At 40.2% G+C, this 23,398-nt stretch overlaps 1 protein-coding gene across 7 annotated transcripts in view; it reads right to left on the bottom strand.

The window, feature by feature from the left end:
• Positions 1 to 6,639: 6,639 nt before the first annotated feature.
• AFF2 (ALF transcription elongation factor 2) overlaps positions 6,640 to 23,398 on the bottom strand; it is a 368,508-nt gene continuing 351,749 nt past the window's right edge. For all 7 annotated transcript variants that reach the window (XM_061356781.1, XM_061356774.1, XM_061356775.1 and 4 more), the window contains 3 exons: positions 20,500 to 20,549; positions 16,321 to 16,535; positions 6,640 to 11,737 (listed from right to left, as the gene is read on the bottom strand). In XM_061356781.1, coding sequence (XP_061212765.1) covers positions 11,616 to 11,737; positions 16,321 to 16,535; positions 20,500 to 20,549 — 387 coding nt within the window. In that variant the 3' untranslated portion in view covers positions 6,640 to 11,615. The remainder of the gene's footprint in view (positions 11,738 to 16,320; positions 16,536 to 20,499; positions 20,550 to 23,398) is intronic.

Below are 23,398 nucleotides of genomic sequence, written 5' to 3'. Positions count from 1 at the left end.
ATGGGGGCAAAAAAACCCTGAAACTCCCCATACACATGTGCCTTTTTCAATCAAAGGGATAAAAGGATATCTAAATTCACTTTGAAATGCAGCTGGTAAGTGAAATTCCTCTCTATTACGTGGAGCTGATACTGCACTGCATTCCTTTTGGACCATGTAGGAGGGGCTGAAGAGAGTCCCAGCCTTTCAGTGAAAAGATTTAGGCTACTCTTCCTACTGCTTAGCTCCACAGGCCATGGGAAGCTCCAGACAGACTTTCCAGATATAAATAAGGCTTCACAACCTCTATGTCTTTTCTGCTGGCAAGTAACCATCCTGTGGTCTAAGGTAGCTGTCATGGGCCAGATTCATTCCTGAGGGAGTCGTGCAGTTAAATCATCTTAGCTGGATGAGAAATTGTAGCTCTTCTGTCTCTCTCTTGAGTCTTACATAGCTCTTACCAACATCCTACTTCACTGCCTCAGCCCCACACAGCCAGGGAGGGAGGGAAGATGTCTCCCTGGCTGGGGAAAAGGGCACACAGTACCTTGCCTGAGGTTGTTGTGAAATTGTGCATGAAAGTGAGCATCCAAATGCCCATCTTCTCTTACCCCCATCACAGCCATGTTTGGAGGATACACTGCTCCATCTAGTCAGCAGCCCAGCATCCTTGCTTCTGTGGGAATCCTTCATGCTGGCTGTGTGAATAATTATCTTCTCTTCATTTTTTCTAGAGGGCTGTTTTCTGCGTTGTGCAGCCGCACTAACAGTGCTGTACAGCACAGGTTTATGTGAAGCCATTCATCATTCATAGCTGGGATCACAGAACACTTCACAGCCGATTACAAGGTTACGCATGCAGGGAACAACGTGAGCTGTCTGTCTGTAGTCAAGCTTCAAGCGGGTTTCTGGGCACAGCCAGAGGATGCTAAGGACTCAAGGAATGGATGGCACATGAAGCATCAGACGTGCCTTCTCCCCCACTGACCCTAAAGATGCCTTTCTCTGAGATATTCAGGATGTTTCCTGGCCCCTTGAATGCACAGTGGGTGAATGTGATACACATTGAGCTCCAAATACCCCATTCTAGTTTTCTTCTGAAGTAACCTACTGCTAAGAAGGACTGGGGCTCTAGCATGTGCTTTACAGGTAACCATTCACACAAGTGGGATGAGGAACACTGGGAAAGCCATAATCTGGTAGGACTTTAAGCTTTTTTAGCTTTAAGCCACTTCATGTGATCAGAGTGGTGCAGAGAAGCTGGACGGTGTCAATGTGTGGCACTTTGTTTTTAGCAGGACATTACAGTAAGTACTCAGTCTCCACACAAATACTACTGGTACAGCTCTCAAGGCATCCTTCTGCACCACCACCTTTATTCTGGGTTCTCCATGCCCGACACTGTCTGAGCTAAGACACTCAGCAGCCACCTCCCATTCCTGCAGCATCTCCAGAGCATGCGATTCTCCAGACTCGGGCAATAGGTTTTATGCAGGGCTGTACAGCACACCACAGCCATGGCTTCTTTTGCTTGGGGGCAGTGACCTGAGATGTCTCTGTGTTGGGAGTGCTGCGGTTCATCCCTCCCGGTGGGTGGCTTGACCTCACTTGCTCCATGCTCAGCAGCACCAAGCGCTCAGCCTTGCTGCTGAGCATCTCCCAAGAGCTTTTTACATCTCTTTTGAGCCGGTGTTCTTGGCACTGTGTCTCAGAGCTGTGATGATGATATAAAATCTGGTGGTTCTAGTTTTGTCACCCCGGAAGCCTCGGGGGACAAGCACACCCCTGCACAGAGGGTCAGCATGTGGAATTACACCACCTCAGTCATGCTGGAACCTTTGAAGCCTGGCTCCTATGCTTTTCAGGTGGGGTTTGGGACAGACAGCATTTAGGCCGCTGTTGTGCAGTAGAGGCCCCTCGGGGATGGGGAAAACAGACTACTGATCCCATCACCTTGCAGCTGGAATCAGCACTGCACTATTTTCTAACATCGAGTCATTCTAAGTCTCCGCAATGACACAAACACATTGATTAAAAATTAAAACCAGTGACAGCTCTCCCACGAACAGTACTTACTGTACCATATTTCTTGTATCCTGGGAGGGGAATGAGAAAATAGCAGAAGACAGAATAATTTATAGTGATAAAATGGGTTACATTTTCATAAAAATTTTATTTTACTTTTTTTTTTTTAAATAATTCAATGCACTGGCAGTATAATTAATCCCTCTATGAGAGACACAATGGTACCAGTTCAACCAATATTATTTATACAGAGACATTGTGTTTAAAACCAACAAAAGTACATTTAAAATGTTTGTACATAAAGTATTATTGTTATTTTTTTTTTGTCTGAAGAAGGAACAAATGTAAACAAAATGCATAATTGTGCAACACGTTGGAAATACAAAGCAAAACAGGCAAGATACAATTTTATACATATAAAGCAAAAGAAATCAAACTTTTAGAACTATACAACATTTCAGTAATTGCTTGACATTTTAACAGTTACCTTGGTCTGTACAAAACATCTTAACTTATACTTAAAACTTTACAAGAATAACATGCTTGCTCAGAACAAAGACACCTTGTGGAATTGCAGTGATTATTGATACGGTATTTGCACACATAAGAGAAAAAAAAGGCTACTTCAATAGTAAATAAAAAGTAAGAATGTAAGGTAAAGGGCATTTAGTAAACCATAATCTAATTCCAATAGCTAATTAAGTTGCACTGCAATGCAGAAATCAAATCAGACTTTTGCTGGAAGACCGTAAGGTCATAATGTTGCTCTATTTCCAGGAACCAGAAGAAAGTGTATATAAATTTTCCTGATATTTTGGTTCATTCTACACACACACACACATACACAAAATGAAAAAAAAACCAAACAAAAACAAAACCAAAAACAAACAAAAAGAAAGGAAAATCTAGTATTTGCCACAAGAGCCAGAAACGTGGGAAAGAGAACACGCAGACTTGGCTACTCGCAACATGGCTGGGTTAAAAATCAAGACAACTAGGAAGAGCAAACACCCACTGAGCTTGCATGATTACTTTTCCCCAACCTTAGCTGTATTTTGCTTTCTTTTTTCCCCAAAAGACAGGCAGGATCTTGAATTGAATAGAGCCACTTTTAAAATACTGGGAGTACTACAGCCAAAGACAGAACACCAACAAAAGGACAGCTCGAAACCAGAGCAAAATATAAACAGATCTTTTGACTTGTTTTCATATTCTGTGGTGATACATCCTAGGCCTCTGGAATGTGGGTTTAAAAAAAACAGCATTTAAGATTCAGTAGAAAATATGTAATCCAGAGATGTCAAAAATACAGACAGGAGTAAATTATACAATATTTGATGGAATTACAAGGACTGTCAGCTTGGATAAAATGTACAGATCTTTTAAGAGTCCTCAAATGACACATATGGCTAAAATTAAACTCCTGATTGCATCAACCTGACATTCTGTGCCCGATTCTGCAATCTGTGTGCTCAGCACTAATTTACACAGTTACTCCTGTGGCTTTCAGTGGAGCAACCTGCCGATGAGGATGCTCAGGGGAAGAACAGCAAAATTAGGCCTAGATAAATATTTGCCACGGCTTTTGAATTAGAAAAACCACTTTAGCCTGCTGCAATGTCTTTGAGCTAAAGTAACAGATTCCATTTCTAGACTGAGAGCATTTATGACACATTTGAATATATTTGCCATTTTTCTATGCAAGCTAACGCTGATGCCGGTAAATATTTAAACTCAGAGGTAATGAAATTGCAACATGCCTTTCAGTTAAAACTAAAACACATGCAAGCCTAGATGGTAGGCAGAAATTACCCTCCAGTTCTTTTAGCAGGGACTATCTGGTGCTGAATCAGAAGAGTTCAATATATACTCAGCTTCAGTATGTATTTCTAAAGTTACATTAGAGCATTCAGTATGGTATGAAAAGGCAGAGTACAAGTTTTTCAGCTGGTGTAAATCAGCCCTGACATCTACAGAGCTACTTGGAGGCACATCAGCTGAAGCTCTGACCCACAGTCATCAGAAATGTACAGCCATCATTCACTCCAGATGTAAAACTCAGTGGTGGAAGCGCAGAGTGAACATGTCACCAACATCTGATAAAGAGCTGCTCTGTTTGTCTGGTTTCTGATAATGCCTTCCCAGACTGTGTGGTCTAAAGCAGTTTTATGATGTGCTCTACACTACATAGCTTTGCGAAGTACAGTATCTCCTTAAAGGCAAGGATTATAGTACATTAATAATTTCATTGGCATGAACAGTAAAAAAGGCATGATGATAAAAGCTTTGGAATCTTGTCTGCATAGAGATACAGCAAAAATTAGTCTGGGGTTGGAGGGTTTGCTCATTAGTGTGTGCATATTGGATTAACTCCACTGAAGTCAGTACTCCTATACCAGCCTACGCCAGCTGGGGAACTTGTACTTTACCTCTGTCATAAATAAAGCATGTGTGTTGTTATCCACTATTCAGTTAATTTATAAATTCATGGGTAAAAGCCTCCTGCCAGTGGGTCAAAGCTTCTTCATGTTCGTAACTCCACGTTGTCACTGAAGTCAACAGTGGTTTCCCTGAGCTGGGCTGATTCAACATAAGGTCTGGTTGAAGAACAAGTCTGATTGCAGTTATGCCAGCTCTAGTCCAGAGACATTGAACTATTTCAGTGGGGTGAGAGTGCTCAGCCAGAACAAAAATAGGTGTAATTCCATTGAATTGATGGTCTTAATGCAATTTATGGTCTGCCCCAATAGCCTATGTACCATTTCTGCTAACCAGCTTCTCCTTTGATAAACAGTGCTTACTTGTGTGATTGTCTCATGACAGCAGAATTTGGTCCCATGAATTCCACAGGCTGAGCCAAGTTACTTTACATTTGCTCAGCTGAAAGTTTGGTCCATTGTAATTACTGTTGTCCATTAAAACAATAAATTAACTTCAGAATCTGACTTTTCTTCTAATTCAGAGAAGGAAATAACTGACTAGAAATTAGAGCTATTTCTGTTTGATGGGGTTTTCAATGGAATTACACCAAACTGACACACAACTGTGAGTAAGCTTATATCCAGCACACAGAGTGCTTACAGGACTTGCATAGAGGGAAACTCAGTTAAAATTAAAGAACACAAGTCTCAAACAGCTGCATCATCCACTCACATGGCTTTAATAACTGGCATCAGCTGGACTCAGCTAGAGTCCTGTAAGCACGAGTGGTCCCGTGGACACTACAATTTAAAATGCAATTCTGCATACAGTGACTATTGCCTTAGTTTTATGATGTGACCGCATGCACCACTTCTGTCAACTCCTTTGGCGTTCCCAGATTCAGTGCATGGAAAATGGAGTGCCCAAATCCAAGTCCCACCTGCAGCAGCAGAGGACCAAGACCTAAAAGCAATGCAGAGCCACAGCTCTGCTGCACCCAGGTGCTGGGGCTGGAGCCACTCACTCCTGTTGGGCACAGCCCTGGTCCCCCACCACATCTCCTGCACACCAATGGTCAGGGTTATGCAGATCTGTAGTAGCCCAACACCCTGAGTAAGGTGAGGGCTCAGGGAGTTGCGTATGGCTCCACAACTCGTGGGAGGCAAGGTCAGGTCTTCTCTGCAGCCTCTCTCCAGAGCACTGAGCACACACACTGCTACTTGAGCCAGCCACCCTGGGCTTGGTCCTTGCTGGAGTTGCAAGGGAAAAATAGTTTAACTGTACGGTGACTTCAGGGCAAAGATAAGCATTAGCTCTTTGTGAGATGTGGTGGCACCCTGGGCTGGATTAAGGAACTGGATGGGATGGTGCCATATTCAGATTTTGTAGGATACCATGGTACAGGACATACCAACAGTATGTGTGTGAAGCATGCACAGGTTAAATTCATAATGCCAGACCACACCAACTTGCCCTGGTTTCTCTAAACCACTTTTCACATCCCTATCATTGCCTCATGATTACAATGCCAATAAGCTGAGACATTGCTACATACCTTGTGCTTCTGGGCACAGCTTATCATTTCTGCCTCATAAGGAGGTCAGATTTGATTCTTATCTGACACCAGTTTTATGCAGTAACTCACCTGCACCTGAATTTGCTCTCATTTCTATCTGTAGAGCCATGGGATTCCCCTGGCTGTACACAAAATCTGAGCTCACTCTCTTTTGACTTCCACAGCTACCACCATGGGTTTAAACTAGCGTAAGGTGATCACTGATCCTGGAAGACAAAAGAAACAGACAAAAGATCTTTGAAACAGAATGGCTAAAATAAAGCTACTGAGTCCACCAGAAAGGCAGAGTACTGCAGAGAAGATGGCTGCTCTCTTAAGTCAGGCAGGAACATTTTGCCTTCAGTAGCAGGGAGGTTTTCATAGAATAGAATCATAGAATAGTTAGGGTTGGAAAGGACCTTAAGATCATCAAGTTCCAACCCCCTCGCCATGGGCAGGGACACATCCTGAAGAAGAGACCAAGTGAGCTTTTAGATTTTGCATATAAGCTATGAAATATCAAGTGATTATCTACTGAGGTCTATCTCTCTATATATCTCATTAGACAATACAGAATGCCTATATGCATTGCTGTGATAGTGGTCTCGTTATACCATGGAAATCCAGAAGTATCAGAAACAGAGGAAATGAGTCCTCCCAACATTAACAAGACTTGTTTTATTTGTATTTATAAAACTATGTAAAGTAAAGCTGGAAGATGTCATAAGGACAGTGGACTGGCTTCTCATTGTCACCCCCTCTGCCTCATTCCCAGCGCACTCAGTGAGGCTGGGGAGATGCTGAGAGAGGCAAAGGCCCTGGGTTGGTGGACCTGCCCACCTATAAGACGTTTCACAGTTGGTTCATAATGACAAATTAGTTTTCTTTGGTGACTTGTGAAGTATTTTTGCCTTTCTTAAAATTTCAAGACACGGGTATATTGCATGAGTTAACTTCTGATAAACAATACATTGACAGCACGTGGTTTTGGCGCTGACTTCAGGGGCCACAGGACCAAGATGACAGAGTTGTTGCTACTACCTGTCATACCTTCACTGCCTGCAAGGAGACAACAGATGCAAACTACAGAGGAACACTGATAATTCTGTTACTATTCAGCAGTGGTAAGAGTGTTTTCTCCTTATAGCTATTGCATCTTTTTTTCCTGTGCTATGAAGTACTGAGCAGGGACTTTGTGTTGCACATCCATATCCAAATCTACATGTGTACACACACACACACACACGTGCTTCCTTCAATACTGTGTGTAGTGGAGTTTATCCTGAATTCAAAGTAAAGAAATATATCAATACTCAAGTCAGAATCCTTACCAGCTCCATATTTGCTACCTTTTAAGTTTCACTCATGAAACTAATCACTGATTCAGGCAGCGTTAAACACTAATAAAAATACAATGAAAACATTTCTTCCAAAGTACCTAAAAACTTGTCAGTGAATCTAAACTGTTATAATAGAACACCATAAAATCTGCAAAATGAAAAAAATCTAAGAAATTATGGTCCAGATTCAATTTCTCAGGTTCTGTTTCTTTAGGAAGGATGAAGATCTTGATTTTTTTATTCTTCAAAAAATCCCACACTGATCTCAACAGACCTGTCCCTATCTTTGAAAGGAAATAATTCATCAATGAGACAATATATTCACAGAGGGACTGTTAAAATGATTAGAAGCCCAAAGACCATGTAATAAAAAGTGAAATTAAGCTATAAGAAGCAAGCTGTGAAATTCACCACTACCACTATCAACAAAAAGGCTGAAAGCTAAATCAGAATGACTAAAACAACAAACAAAACAAAACAAAACAAAATAAAATAACAAACTAAACTAAACAGCACAGCAGAAATACTGGGCCAAACCCATATATCCAAATTCAGCAGGAACCACTTACACTGTTAAGTTTGGTAAGCGTGGGCAGAACTATTTGCTCTCTGAAAGGAGCCCAAGGAGCACAGCTGAGATCCACGTCCACTAGGACATAGTCTGAGGGATAATGGGCCATATGGATTCATCATCTCAGGTTTTCCCTCTGGTCCCTGATCTCAGGGATCCAACACACATCATGTGGCCAGAGATACTGCATTCAAACAGGATATTCTGCCTGCACATTGTCAAATGCTTCACTTAAGACCTGCTGCAGCTCTTGACAGACAGGTTAAGTGCTATGCAAATGCCTCACTTGAGTACTTAGGACTTTGCTGTCCTCGGATCTCACACTGATGGAGCTCCCAAATGCTTGCATTTATTTAGCCCTTTACTGGCATGTTCCCTTCACTGCTGAACTATTGATATTGCTCCAAAGCTCCTGAAGCATGGGACACAAACGAGAGTCTTGTCAGCTCTTGCAATTTTTTATGAAGCTTGGTGTCCTTAAATCCCAGCTGCAGAAATCAAGAGATTACATTACTGTCCCAGTTTATCACTATTAAAAACAAATGTGTCATTTCTGGCCCTTGGCATGCTTGAAAAATGCCTGAAAACGTGTCATGAAATCAGTCTCAAAGCTCAGGATCCAGAAGGCAATGCAAGAACCCAAAAAGTTTATTTAAAAAACTCCCCACCTGTGATTTGAAGGCAATCTTGTAATTTTTGGAGCTTGGTTCATGAGTTTGAATGCCTAAGTGGGCTGTATTAAGAGCAGACATAGCAAATGCCCAAGCAAACACATGCTGCTTCCCCATGGATTGAAACAAACAATCTCATTTGATTAACTCTGCTGGAAGTAATATTTTAAGGGGTAAAATGATTCCACAAAGATGACATGTTGCCATTTGAAATGAGATGAATATAGTGCCTGTATAAGTGCAATAATCCTTAATAACTAACCCAAAAGAAGCATCATCTCCAGGGATAAGATAGTAATTCACTCTCCATATTTAATTTGTTTCTAAGCCGCTTTTAAAACAAGACTGCTAAATAGTAAGTTGGCTTGTGATCCTAGACTTGACTGCTGGACTTACTATAATCATGCCATTGATTCAGCATACATTTCAAACTAAGTCACAGGATACGAAATAAGGTGGGCTAATTCCTTAAGCTGTTTAAGCAAAAGATTGTGAACATGGGCTAAACGTAGAGATAGGAGTCTGTTTACTGCAAGCCCCAGGGGGAAGGTAATACGGTGTCTTCACCAAGTGACTGCAGCTGCTTCTTTGAACAGTCTTGTATCTGAAGACTGTATTTCAAGACATATCTATCCTTCGTAAATGCATGGAAGTCTAGGGCTTCAGTCTACATTAAAGGAAAAAGTGATGACAATACGTTTAATTAGACTAAATAGTTACTGAATCGCATTAGTGTGATCTTGAAAAAAGAATGGAAAACGGCAGCTTATGACAAACCCACCCCAACATTACTTCATCTCAAGTACTCACCCTGTTAAAAAAGTTGAATAAAGTACTTCAAGTGTTTTGTTTTCTTTTTCTTAAAAAAAAAACCAACAGCCACCTTTCATCTATGTTTCTGAATGGTTCTCACTGTCATGGTTTTTATTCATTGGCTACTGGGGTCATAATCACTGTGATGAATGCTGCCAGATTCACGTTTCAGCTGTGTTACTGAAACCCTAAGAGAACAGATAAGGGTGTATCGACCAGCTCAGGAACAGGAATGTGCAGATAATACAGGATGTGCTTGTTCTGCAAATGTCCTTTGCAGACAACCCTAACCTTGATGATTTCTCTAATGACGCACCTTGGCTACATTTACAATACAGTCTTCTGGAACAAAACATTAGGAATTATTGATTTTTAAGAAAAGGTAGTACTACAGGGAGCTAATATACAATAGCTACAGTAAAGTTTGTCTTAAATATGCATTGGGCAGAGTCCTCAAACTGCTCTTATTGCAAATATCCAGGGCTTGCTTTAAAAATCATAACAGTCTGAACCTCTTAAATGCAAATTTTTCCTATTTATCTGGTTACAACCCAGTGGGTAGAAACCAATAACTCACCAGATTAAAAGATATACAGGTTTATATAGCAGAAGGTAATTGCAATTAACTAATATCTGGATGGCATTTAATACACATATTGTATTATTTCAATGAGATGAGACAGAATAATATTTACATTGCTATGAGCATTTTCTGTTTATGGAAATGGATTTTACAGTTCAGTAAGGTATGCAGGCGTTGTACCAAGAATGAGATGAGACCATTTAAAGTCTTGCGAATTATTGATATAAATTCATTTTGTTTTGTTTCATGCACCAGCGCTTCTTGCAGTGGCACCAGAAGAGCAGTGCAGTTTATAACAGGGGAAAAAAAAGAAAAGAAGAGGAAAGAGCAAATGTGAAATGGTGTAATTTATTCACAATTGCTTTGAAATTCTATCTGAATTGTCTCATTATTATTCACGCATTAGAGGAATGGTCTGAAACATGACAGCATGGGTAAACAGATGCAGAGCTTGGAAAATAGGTAATCTGACTGAAGTATTCATGGCCATTATTAAACAAATGTTATATTGCTTTTGGGTAAATCTAGTGATTTTATTTAATTTGACATTGTTTTCAAGATAGCAAAATAATACTGTTCGTTTCTAATGTTCTGAAATGAACAAAACAGGTGAAAATAGATGCCACATGGAATTATAATGTTGCAATAGTAGCTGGTTAGTTAAACTTCTAGAATTTCATGAAGAATCTGCATACACTTATTAATGGACTTTCACATACAATAGCAATGCTTAGAGTGTAGCAGTCCTGTTAAAATCTGCTTTCACTGAGTCACTATGCAAGGAGAGATTCTGTGAAAAAAAAGTCTTGGATGAGTATTTGATTGAAACTAAACAGCAAAACTGAAAGAAAAGTCACAGATTTAGTATAGAAATGGTAGATAAGACTATGAAAGCTAATATTTGGAAACTGCCTAAAAACTGCAATAAATTCTGCTGCCTAATGAAATTACTAAGCCAACAATAAACAGGAAGAATGTAATATCAAAACCTCATTGCATAGTGTGTCATCATTCTTTTATGAGGCATTCCTTCAACCTTTTACCTCTTAACACCTTTGGCGATCTTACATTATGTATCTGTAAGATATCCAATGTTCTCTTTTAGAGATTAAGCCTATAGGAAACATGAAACATTAGGAATGTACTATGTCAGGTAATGATGCCAAAATTTAGCGTCAAAAAGCTAGGTTCAGGTTCAGAAGACGATTTAAAATCATATGAATAGCTATAACTTCTACTAATTTATTTCAGAAGGGATTTCTCATATATACCCTCAAATATTTAAGACGCTTTGTACTATTTCTCAGGAATCCATATCTTCTCAAAGTGCTTTTTTGTTTTCACTTGAAGGCAGCATGGACTTAAAACAATACTGCAGGGAATGTACCGTTCCATAAAGCACATAAGGATGGCAGGATCCAGGAGACACAAGGCATAGAAAATTGTTGAAAATGATTAGATGGTACAACACATACTGCTCTTGAGTCATAAGTTCAATTTATGGTGACTTCTACTTCCAATAGATAGGATATTAAAAAAGGCAATAAAAATGAAGTTACATGAATAAACTTCCAAAAATGAGTGGAGTTCCACCAGTGATCGTCTCTGCGCTGGTAGAGGTAGAAGAATGGGGATGTTATGAACAGGGCAGCAGTCACTACAACAAATGAGCCTCAATGCGGAGCCAGTGGAGTCCTTGGCGAACGTAACGAACCAGACTGGTCATACTGCTGTGTTGCGTTAAGGGTCCCATCACTGAGTCCAGGTCTACAAAGAATTCTGCAATACACAAGAAATAGAAGTCATTCCTTCAGGCAATGATACTGAAGTACATACACATACCATGACTTCCCACTCAGCAGCAGCAGTGCAAGTAGTGAGTTTGCAAGATATTGCACACATGAGCACATGGTCAGTAGGAAAGAAAGGCAGCAATATATTTAAGCAGCCCCAATTAGATTATCCATACTGGAAGCTAACCACAGTGTAGTATGAGTGGTTGCCAATAGTCTTTCCTTAGCTCTGATGATTTGCACTTTCTGTTTTCTGAGTCTAGGTTTGCTGACTGCATGATTTAAATAGCTGGTAACAAACTGTGGCATTTCCTTTTCTATGCTGTACCCTCTCCCGGGCCAATCTGGATCTTACAGATCTCCAATCTTACAATCTGGATCTTACAGATCTCCAGAGCCAATCTGGATCTTACAGAAGACCTTACTTGCTTTTTGTCCCACCCTCCAAATTCTGTTACTGCCTCTGCAGCAGCTTTGTCCCTCTGCTCATTCTGCTGCAGCTGCAGACCGCAAAGGATGTGTGGGGTAGGCAGGGAGAAGGAATAGGAGAGAGGGAACACAGCAGGAAAATAGCATGTAGGAGATAGAAACCTATAAAGGGAAAGAAAAGATGGGTAAGGCCACTCGGATCTGCTGTTGGGAAGGGTTAACAGAAGGTCACTAAACAGCCACAGTTAGGAAGTGACACACTAGTTTACTTTATGCCATGTGTTAGATGCACTCTTGGTGAAAGACTAATCCTGTTAGAGCTAACAGACCTTTCTTAATTGCTTTCAATGGTGAACTGGATTGTGTCCTCTATTCTCCCACAGCTGTCTTTTTGCTCACTGAGGTGCAGGCATTCCTACATATACAACACTTACTTACACTATACTTAGGTGAGTGGAGCCTGCTCTTAGTTGAAGCCCCTCAGAGCTCAGATAACAACCAACAGTCACAGTAAACAGTGGCTGAGCCCTTACATTCTCACCCTATCTAAAATCCAGTACACGGCACTCAGACAGCTAACACTGTGTTGGCTGCAGTTCGGGAGAGCGGATGCCGGGTACAAAATCATTATCAGTACTTTCTTCAGCAAGTAAGTGCTACTTTGAGGTCTTCTATCCAAGTATTGACAGACTGACCTTGGTCAGCTTGGGAGCTACAGCAGTATCACAGCACAAAGTGGTTTGGCTGGAGGCAAGCATAATGAAAGCTTAGGGCTATCACCAGTTGCCTTAAGATGCTGCAGCCAGCAGTTACTTTTAATCTTCCTTCCTCTCTTTTACTCCTCTCCTCCAGTGTAAAATCAATACATTTAGAAGTGAAATAATGCACTGTCTTGCTTGCATTCTAGAGATCTCATTCTAGACTCAAATAAATAGTAATTGCTTTAAACACTGAGAATTTATCTTAAAGCCTAATTTCAGTTTAATATTTCTTGAGAAATCTACAAGCAGTGAAGCCACTATTAAATTTATGCATGAAAGAATAGGCCTTTGTCTCTCCAGAGCTGATAGTTTTCTGCTGTAGAGAAAAAGTGCTGCTATCTTTGGAAGCTTAAAAAAAAATCTGATTTTTAAAGCCAGCTGAGAGTTTGATGTTATAAATGGTGAAAAATCTCTCATGGGCATAAACCAGCTCATGGGTTGTTTACAGTTTAGCCTGGCCTGTTACAGATTCAGAGTTTGTGACAAACTCCTTTTAGTCTCCCCCACACTCTGAAGTCTACTGACCAGGGGAAATTCAACCAGAGGTACACAGCAGTATGTTCCCACTCTCCTTTTCAAACCAGATCAGCTTGGCGAGTCACAGTTCCACTGTTATCCCTTTTGACATGCCTTTTTATTTTAATGGCACATCTTTTGTCAGGCTGACAAGAAGGGCTGCTGTCTCCTGCTCTGAGCCAGCTGGACATGAGTCAAGTCCAAACTGGGAGTGTACAGGCACACTCAGAGGAGCACAAAACCTAAGCTGACAGCTGTGGACAAGAGGAGACTGCACAACTCCTACACCATGGAAGAAATCTCTTGTGTCTGCATGGGCATGACCTAAGAAACATCTATGACAGCAGTAAGATGTAGAGGTAAAGGCTATTAGACATTACAACGATGGGGCCACATTTTTACATCCATCTCTGTTTGTTCATCAGGGACATGTTCTTGGGCAAGGCACACCCTGTGATTCAGAAGACGACAAAAACAATAAGAACTGATGACAAAAAAACAAACCCAAAACCCCAAACCAAAAAGAGACTGGATCTGGTTTGTATTTCTGTTTTGGTTTTGTTTTTTTTTTGTTAAGAAAATGATTTTTTTATCTTACATGTGTGTTTCTTTATGGGTTTGAGTTTATTTGTTTGGTTTTTGAGACCACTCTTACTTAGGGGGGAATGAATTATGATTTTATAAATTGTGATTTTTTTCAATTTTCTGATGAACTGACTGCCAGAACTCTTGAGAGAGACCAGGAGATCTGTCCTTTACCTGGGATTCAAAGCAGAGTCTGGGGTTTGCATCTATCCTGCTTGCTGTCATGCTGCATTTTTAAAACTCAAGAGTCCATGTACCAGTGTCCCAGACCTTGGGCACTGCAATGGCCAGTCCAGCTGGCAAAGGTGCATTAGAGCTAGCCTTGGGGAAAGGGATGAGTCCTGTCTCAGCCATAAAGGTAGAGGTGTTTTGGATTGAGAGGCACAAATGACATCTACTAAAATAATTACAGCTGGGTTTCATAAAACATTGTACCATTTCTCATGTCAAAGTGTCTTAAATACTTCTGTAAATAGAATCCATCATGTGATATGATGATGACTGCAGAGTACCACAACAGTTCATATACACTTTTTTGTTACCCCATGAATTTTTCAAACTGCAGTCTAATTGTGTATAAACATGCAACTTTAAATTCAGTATTTAATTAGAAATGAGGTATCCTTTCAGACAAAATGTAAAGACAGATACGCTATAGCATGTATGAAACTCTGATCTCTCTCCAGTGGTTTACAATACTTAAATGAAATCTGAAGTAACATGAACTTCCCATTCCCTGTAACGTGGCTGCAGTTCGTGAAACAAGCTATGAAAATAACAGGGCACAACCCTAGATGTCTCGCTCATGTGAGAAATTCTCATTCACGCACCCAGTTCCACTAAAGTCAAAGGGACTGCTCATCTGAATAAAGATTATTCCTATATGGCTTTTCAGAATTAGGTTTATTTGACTGCAAATCAAAACGAGAACAAAGAGGAGTGTAGGGGGGAAATGCAGAAAGAGAGTCAGCAGGTTTTTTCTCACCCAGCTCTAGGACTGATAACAGCAGTGGCTGGGTACATTTTCTGTCTGCTGGCTGAATGCCTGAGCTATTTTGATTCAATACCAAGTAGAACATTTAACAACTCCACAACACACAGGGCTAATTACAAGATTATCGCCATCTCTTTCTCCTGTCAGAGCATCCTTCTGCATTCCCTCTTTAATATTCTGCAGTACGTTTGACAGGGAATCACTTTCACATTTTGTGAAAATGGATGCAGCTATGGAAAAAATCCAAAATGACTGCACTGCTACTAAATTAACCAATGCGAACAAAGACAAGAAGCAGTGGGGAGGAATGGACAGAACTTCTATTATTGTTCTTCATCCAGGGATAGATCATTATGACCCACCATTCAGACATAAAACTCTATAAATCTCAAGCTTAGTTTCTCTAAATCAGTGGAAATTTGCCACTGACATTAATGGGAGTAAGATCAAACTGCACACAGCGAGCACATTTGTCAGGAGAAGTCAGCCATCTGAAATCTCAGTATAATTTAAGAGAATGAGCCAATTCATGATGAGAATATTTCCCAGTTAGGCTCTGTATCTTTAGTGTCAAAGAAAGCTTTGTAAATGATTTGTGTAAGCCCAAAGCTGGAATCTGAATAATTACATTATCATGGGTAAGTTCACAGCTGGTCAACAGTAGGCCAAATTTGTCCTTTAGTTACATCTCAGCCACTCCACTACACTTGATATAATCCAGTCACAAACTGCTTGCCAAAACTCCTTTGAAATGACTGTGGTAAAGACTTACATTTTATTGTTAGGAATAAACAAGCAGATTTGCAATTCAATCATAGGAGAGTCAAGGTCATGGTTTAAAGTGGACATCTCCTAACCGGACTTCCTGCATAAACATAACTTTTAAAGTTTGCTTATTATCCTAGCTAGCATTTTAGTAGTCTTCAACCCATTGACAGAGCAGCCTGAAAATAACCTCGGTGTTCTATGAGAAGCTGAAACTGTGAACAAATTTGCAGACTCAAAAGCTCTCATCACTTGGGGCTCATGTTCGTTAAATTATTTGCCAGCTGCTCTGATAACCCCATGTTCAGCGTGTGTTACACATCCCCCTCCCGTGCCTGACAGGAGAAGATATACATTGGCTACAGCAACCAGCAAGCAGATTTGGTCTGTTTGCTCAAGCTGTCTCAGTTGTGCACCTAGATGCAGTGGTTCTGGGTCCAATTCCCAACACCTACAAGAACAGGAAGCAAGCTAAAGCTGATGAGCCAAAAGGGACAAAGCAGAAGCGGTGTGGGGCACCTTTGTTCTCCTTAGTCAGCTTGTCAGCCATGTCCCAGTGCTCATAGCTTCGCAGGACGTTGTTGGTGATGTTGACGTGGCTGGCAGCCATGTGGTGGATACGCTGAGGGATGGTGATGGTCCCTGCCGAGGAGGAGCCGGCGGTGCCCGCACTGCTTCCAGCAGAGTTGACTGGGGACGGGCTCAGGGACATAGGCGATGGTGTTTCTGTGCTCCTGCGAGAGGTAAAGGGAGAGTGAGCCCCACACAACTTCACTGCCATCCTAAATACACTTGAAAAATTAACTCTGCACCCAGTCAGGGTAGTAGTATCTCCTAGTTTTATGAGAAAGGAGAGCTTATAAAGTGGAATGACTGAAAATAAAAAGGGATTTAATTCTCCCTATAAATGAACCTGTTATTTAAAAAAGAAAAAAAAATCTATCATCAAAATAGAGCAATCTTTCAGACAAAGAAATATCTCATTGCTGTAATGATTTTTCTACCTGCTGTCAGAAGCTGCAACGGCAGTTAGAAAACACTAAATGTGCAATACTGGCTTATTATCAAAGCATTTTGTGAAAACCACGATGACAGTTTGCTCCAAAAACAGTCACCACAATAAGTAAAGTACAAATCTTAAAAGCACCCTGCAGAGCAGTTTTAGGAGCTGAGGGTACTGTAGGATTATGAATATCTCTATAGGATTCTTTAAGAGTGGCTATGGAGATTTGTTTCTAATTGCCTACAGTTCATCTGCACAGTTTTGTTCAGGGCAGTGTTTTAAGTTACCTAGTTAGTGCAGCACTAATGTTCTAATATAGATTTTCCTTTAATTCTAACAGCAGCAATTAGGAATTACCTGCTGGCTGCACGCAGTGCAGAGGTCAGCACAGCAAGCTCATGTTTAGAGCTGTGCAGCACTGAATGCTCACATACTGCTATTCTCTTTGAAATTTACAGAATCATAGAATCATTTAGGTTGGAAAAGACCTTTAAGATCCCCGAGTCCAACTGCTAACCCAGCACTGGCAAGTCCACCACTAAACCATGTCTCTAAGTCCCACATCTATATAGCTTTTAAATACCTTCAGAGATGGCAACTCCACCACTTGCCTGGGCAGCCTGTTCTAGTGCTTGACAACCCTTTTGGGGAAGAAATTTTTCCTAACATCCAAGCTAAACCTCTGGATGGGGATGCTGCAACCCATCTTGAGAGGCTGCCACTGGGTGCTTCACACTGTGCAACAGCATTAAGCTCACTCATTATGGGCCTGATCCGAACAATAGGGTAGAAAAGCTCCTCCTCTTGGCTTTACAAGACACCACCAATAGTCCTGAACATGAAGTGTGGGTACAGACCTGCTGTGCTGATACCTTGCAGGTGCCACAGAATAGACTGCCACCACAGCACAGCCTTGGGCTGAAAGACATTTAGGGCAACAGTTTTTGCTGCCAATTTTAAGGTCCTTTCCAACACTAACTGTTCTATGATTTTCCAGCAGTGCCCTGCTATTACCTGTGCTTGCCAAGAAGCTCCTGTGATACATTCTTCTTCCATAGGTAAAGACCAAGTTAATTCAGAAGCTACTAGGTTTTTACACAGCTTATAGTTTAAGCATATCCTATGGCACAACTATTTTAAGTCTCAAAACATCCTGGTTACTTGACACGCTGCAGTGCCTTTAATGCACAGAAGAGCTGAACTATACTAGATTAGGTCTGGGAGCAGTTAAAAATCATAAGTATCTGAGGAGACTAGGAGTATTTTGTTAGAGGCACTTGCAACAAGCTGACGCACTTCTGCCAAATAAAGCACATGCTCACTGGATTTACCCTGTTGTGCACAGCCATTATTACTGTGGTGAGTCTATTAAATCAGTGTATTTTGTGCTTTCTGTCGCTAGAGGTGGGAAACATTTCTGTAATGAAACCAAGGAAATTTTGTTTCATTGCCAGCCTGGAACTCAGGCCAACCTTGTAGAGAGAGGTTCACAACCCTTTCAAACAAAAGTGGTCAGAAATCCCAGTTAGCCAAGGTGAGATTTTTGATGGCCTGAGATCCCAAGCAAACTACACTTCATGGCAATGGACAGGATTTGCTATGTTCAAAAAAAAACCCCGTAAGAATACCCTGCTTTGTCCTCATTCTAAGCTAGGCTGCTGATGTGCCTCCAGTGGTGCCATACCCTGATGGTGTTTAGTTTCTCCTCTGTGGTGTGTGGCTTCTCTTCCTATCTGGGAATAAGTGGAAACTGTAGAGCAAGTAGCCCTGGGGAAGGCAGAGCACGTGTTGCCACTGGCAGCACCAGGCCTGTGACAATCCCTGGGGTCACCAGGAAACATCTAAGACATGTGGCAACTGAGCCAGCTGGAGAGCTTTTCTTCTGAGGGGACAGAAGACCTGAGTGTGAACTGTGGCCTTCGTGTGTTTGGTCATGGGTGTTCACAATAATACCATTGTAACAAGGCCTTGTCATATTCAGTTATTCTTACATGTCAGGCGATTCCTTCTCTGAATAAAGGACAGAGGTATACACTTTCAGAGCTTTACTTCCTTATCTCCAAAGTTAGAGGGAAGTGACCAATCAGTTGGGTATTATGTTAGAAGTGATGCTGAAACAAATGCTGGGTTTCTGCTGCCTACCTTGTGTCCAGGCAAGAATTCCAGTCAAAACCCACTTAATCTAAAACCTGGGCACCTAATCAGCTCCTTTAAATAGCAAGGGAGATGTCATCATCTGCAGAGCACACATTTCATGGTGTCTATTATAGGACAGGAATAAAAGCGTAACTTCTGCTCTATGAATTTTTTAGGTACAAGCCACTTCTTAAGGAACAAAAGAAGTGTAAGACTCCAGTGGTCTATTTTGGCACTAAAATTTTACGTAAGCCTTACTGTATATTTATTGCAATACAAGGTTTCACTGACATTTCAATGTTTTGAAAAACATTGAAAAACATATGAAAAACATATTGAAGAATTTAATTTAGTAGTTGTTTTTCCAGTGTTAAAATATCTTTTCTGCTTTTATTTAAAAACATTTTGTATTTCATCACTTCAGTTTGTGTTATAATGTATACTAAAATATCTCTACACATACACATAAAAAAAACAATTTTGGGGATTTGGTGTGTGTGTATATATACCAAAATATTCTGAATCATCTAAGACAGCATTTTTTTTTTTAAGCAAAATTTTGGAAGTTGGGGGTTTGCATTGATTCAGAACAAAGTGTGTCTGAAAACTTCAGTTCTCTGTGTGTTAAGCTTCAACCCCTTTTACAGTTTTATGGCTTTGCTTCCTTGGAGTGTCTAATACTAATCTCTTCTTATGAACCACTAGAAAGAGACCATTAACAAGAATCATTTTCACCTAGAATTCAGCATACTAAAATAAAGAAGTAAGACAGGTAAAGTTCTCCTTTGTTTTTCCTGCACCTGTATGTGTGGCAAGGAGAAAGGAGCAGGAGAAATGTGTGTCAGGTGGCACTAGACATTGCACAATAAAGGCAAGGTTGAAGCAGCAATGCACTTTCACTGAATGGCAGATCACAATTGCATTGCCCTGACTTCATATCTGAGGCGAGGGTGCTTTAACATTAATATAAAGTCACTGATAATTCGTTGACTAAGTGCCTTCACATTTTCACCACTATTATGCCTTCAGTTTTATTAAACAGCACTTACCATATATCAATGAAATATTCATTGGTCTTTCATTACTGAACGAACCATTGAAATATCATTGCAATGAAGGTTAACTTTACTTTGGCTTCCTGAAATGACATGGTACTTGCTAGCTAATTAACAGATATTTTTACGGCCTTCATTTGGCTTGAGAAGCAAACTGTCAAAGAATTCAGCACAGACCCACCATGGCTGATATTAGACTTAAGGGGGCTTTGCACAAAGACAAAGCTGTGTTTTGGCTCTTCCTTCCCAACCACACTGGATGTCTAACATGGGTACCTGATTTAGCCCAGTGGAAGCCCCCCACACCACAAGCCTAAGGCAGCTATAAGGTCAATTCTATAGCCTGAAGAACATTTTCAAGCTGCTACATATATGAAACATACCCGTGGCTCCCAAACCATTATGTCATGGCCTGTCCTTTGCCTTTAAAGGCATCAAAACATTTCACCCCCCCTCTTGGAACCACTTGCTCCTGGACAGAAATACTCAGCAGAAAATACTCACTTTCCATTGCCGCCCCAAGGTGAGGGGGCCTGAGAGGCTTTTGAAGAGTTCTGTAAGTACAAAACCAAAATGTAAATAAGGGTGATGCAAGTACATGAATACTGATGATGTCAGCTCAACAATCCCCGTTTTCTTTGCAAGAGCTACAGTGCATACAGCAGAACAGCTCTGCACATCAGTCCTGTAACTAAATGGCTGGCGGATGACTGGTAGGTTTTAACCAATACCTTGAAAGTCACTTAATCAAAGGGAGAATACAGTAAAGTTCCGGTAAAAGCAGACGTATTTCACAAAGAAATGGCTTAATTACCCCTGAAACTTACTCAATGACTTGTTATCTTTAGGGAAGCCTTTAATCTTTTGACAAGAAACACTAAGAATTTGGGTTGATGCCTTAACAAAATTAATCCCTCCCAGATTTGTAGGGAAGGTGGCTTGGGATTCTTACAGTAGTAGAAATGAAACTTCTAGTAAGGATCTGCTTGAGTGCCCTTGGTTTTATGTATTTTATTTGCACAAATTGACTTGCCTTACCTGCTTACTCATTCTGTGTTTCACGTCTGTGTAACACCTTGTGCAACCTCGTACAAAAAGACTGCCTGGCAACAATAAAGCCAAGATTTTTCCAGTCTTGCTCAGACTGGGTGGTATCTTACTTAGTTCCTGGAAAAAGTGGTAGTTATCAGGGCTGAAGCTATCTATGTGTGCTTTCTGAAAACACTCACTGAGCTCCCTTGCAAAGAAGTCAGGGCACACATTGAGAATTCAATAAAATTTTACAAGCTCTCTGCAAAGGATTACCATCATTATTACAATATTCATCTGGTTAGTGTAATCACTATTTTACATGAGGCACAGAGATTCAGAGGAACACAAAGCAGCCTGGGGCATGGCCCAGGGTCGCGCAGCTGACTCTGGGAGCAAAATTGCAACCTTGATTTCTAAAAGAGCTACACTTGCTAATTAACCAAAGAAGAAAACACTGCCCAAAAGTTGATACTGGCATTGCCTGTATGTTCCTATACAGCATGCCACCTGTTTCATTAAAGATGAAATGGAAGCATATGTAGTGTATATTTTTGCCACCCACTCACATAATAAGAAAGAGGGAGATCCTAAACTCCCCTGGGAAGTCTTAAGGGATGAAGAAGCAGCTTTGATGTTATTTTCTACTGTCTGGGGATTGTTCCTAAGAATATCTGGAGACAAGTACTAGCTCTGTCAAGATTAAGATTAGTTCTCAATTGGAAGTAGTTATTTGACAATGAAACTATTTGAACAGCTTTGCCCATGACTATTGACAACACATTTCCAAAACCATAAAAATCTTCCTCAAACTTCTAGTTGAAATGAATCGAAGTATGCCCCTTCTGCTAATCTTATAAAGTTTGGTTTCAATTTTAAAAATTTATTATTTTAGTTATATTTTACTCTAAGTTGTCTGAAATTAATCAGAACCAGTTCTGTCCACAAATGGTTTCAATTTGGACAAAGTGGCATTTTGTGAGGAAGAATATGAAGAATAATTCTGCAAAAAAATTCCTCTCCAGCTCTGCTCTAAACAGCACTTTTCACAGCTAAAATTGTGTAAAATCTTGAATAACAACTCTATTCAAACAGTTAATCTATTTCATTTGTATTACAGATTCTCACTAGTGAACACAGAGAGCATTGTGCAGCAATACAAAACTAATACGTAGTCAGTAGCTTCCATTCTTTTCTTTTCTCCTCCTATGCCTTTACTACAAAAAGATCCTGAACATATAATCTGTATATACTCAAACACTACTTCTAGCAAATGAGTTACAGTGCCTATAGCATACATACAGTAACATTAGCTGAAATACTCAGCTTCAATTGGATACCTAAAACCAGCATTCCTGATTTGTCTATTTTATTATGTTTCAATTTTTTGTTCTCTCATTTTCATTTACATTAAAGACATTTTCTCTGTGCTGATAAAGTAAAAGGGTCTTATGCAGGGTGTAGTAATATGTTCTTCATTGTACTTATTTGCACAGAAGAAGAATCCTCTTTACCCCCTTCTTTTTTAAGAAATCATTACTTTCTGCAGAAAATGTTTTAAGAGATAATCTACATCCATCCAGGATAAAACCTGGAGTGCATGAAATGTATTACAGGTAAATGCTGAAACTACAGGTACGTCTAGTTCAAACTTAATTTGTTGTGCAAATCCCTGACTGAAAACTCTGTGAGTACAACAGACGCGCTCCTAATGACTTCAAGAGAGCCTCAATTTAGGCATATGATCAGGAGTAATATTACTGAAGTTCCACACAGAGGACACCAGGGAAGTCAGGACTAAGTGGTGGTGCTATGACAGTACTGGAATTTAGAAGCTGAAGGACCATTTACATTAAAATATTAAGACTACAGTGTTAAAAGTTTTACTGGTTTGCAGTAGTAATATGCCAAAGCCTGGAACAAATTCACAAGGGCTGACAAAATCAACAAAAAAAAAAAGACTAATGGGCTGACAAACCAGTATAAATACTTAATTATAGAATAATATGCAGTAATAAAGTACAAAAATTAACTCATTCCTCAAACAGCATTAACCAGGAAAATACAAATATCAAAACCTTAGCAGGGTTAAAGAAAGATAATGTTTCTCTCTCAATTTAGGGATTGTGAGAATCTGTCATTCCTAAACAGCATTTGAGAAAGGTAAAGGAAAACATCACTGATTGATGACAATCAGCCGATCTTCACTTGATTTAAGGTAAAGGCAAGCTTTCCATATGTAGATAAGACAATTCGAAGTTCCACAGAAATAAAAGGAGAAATCTTTGAATCTGCAGTAAGCTTCAGCAAATCTCACTGAATTTAGAATCTAAATTCAACTAACTAAAGCCTAAGTAATTGCTTTATTATGGTT

This window comes from Neopsephotus bourkii, unplaced genomic scaffold (genome assembly GCF_033783945.1).
Source record: "Neopsephotus bourkii isolate Nb327-2 ecotype Australia unplaced genomic scaffold, CSIRO-AGI_Nbou_v1 NB_867, whole genome shotgun sequence".
Lineage (NCBI taxonomy): Eukaryota > Metazoa > Chordata > Aves > Psittaciformes > Psittacidae > Neopsephotus > Neopsephotus bourkii.
Note: the sequence above shows the minus strand (reverse complement) of the source record. Positions and strands in the feature narration are given on the sequence as shown.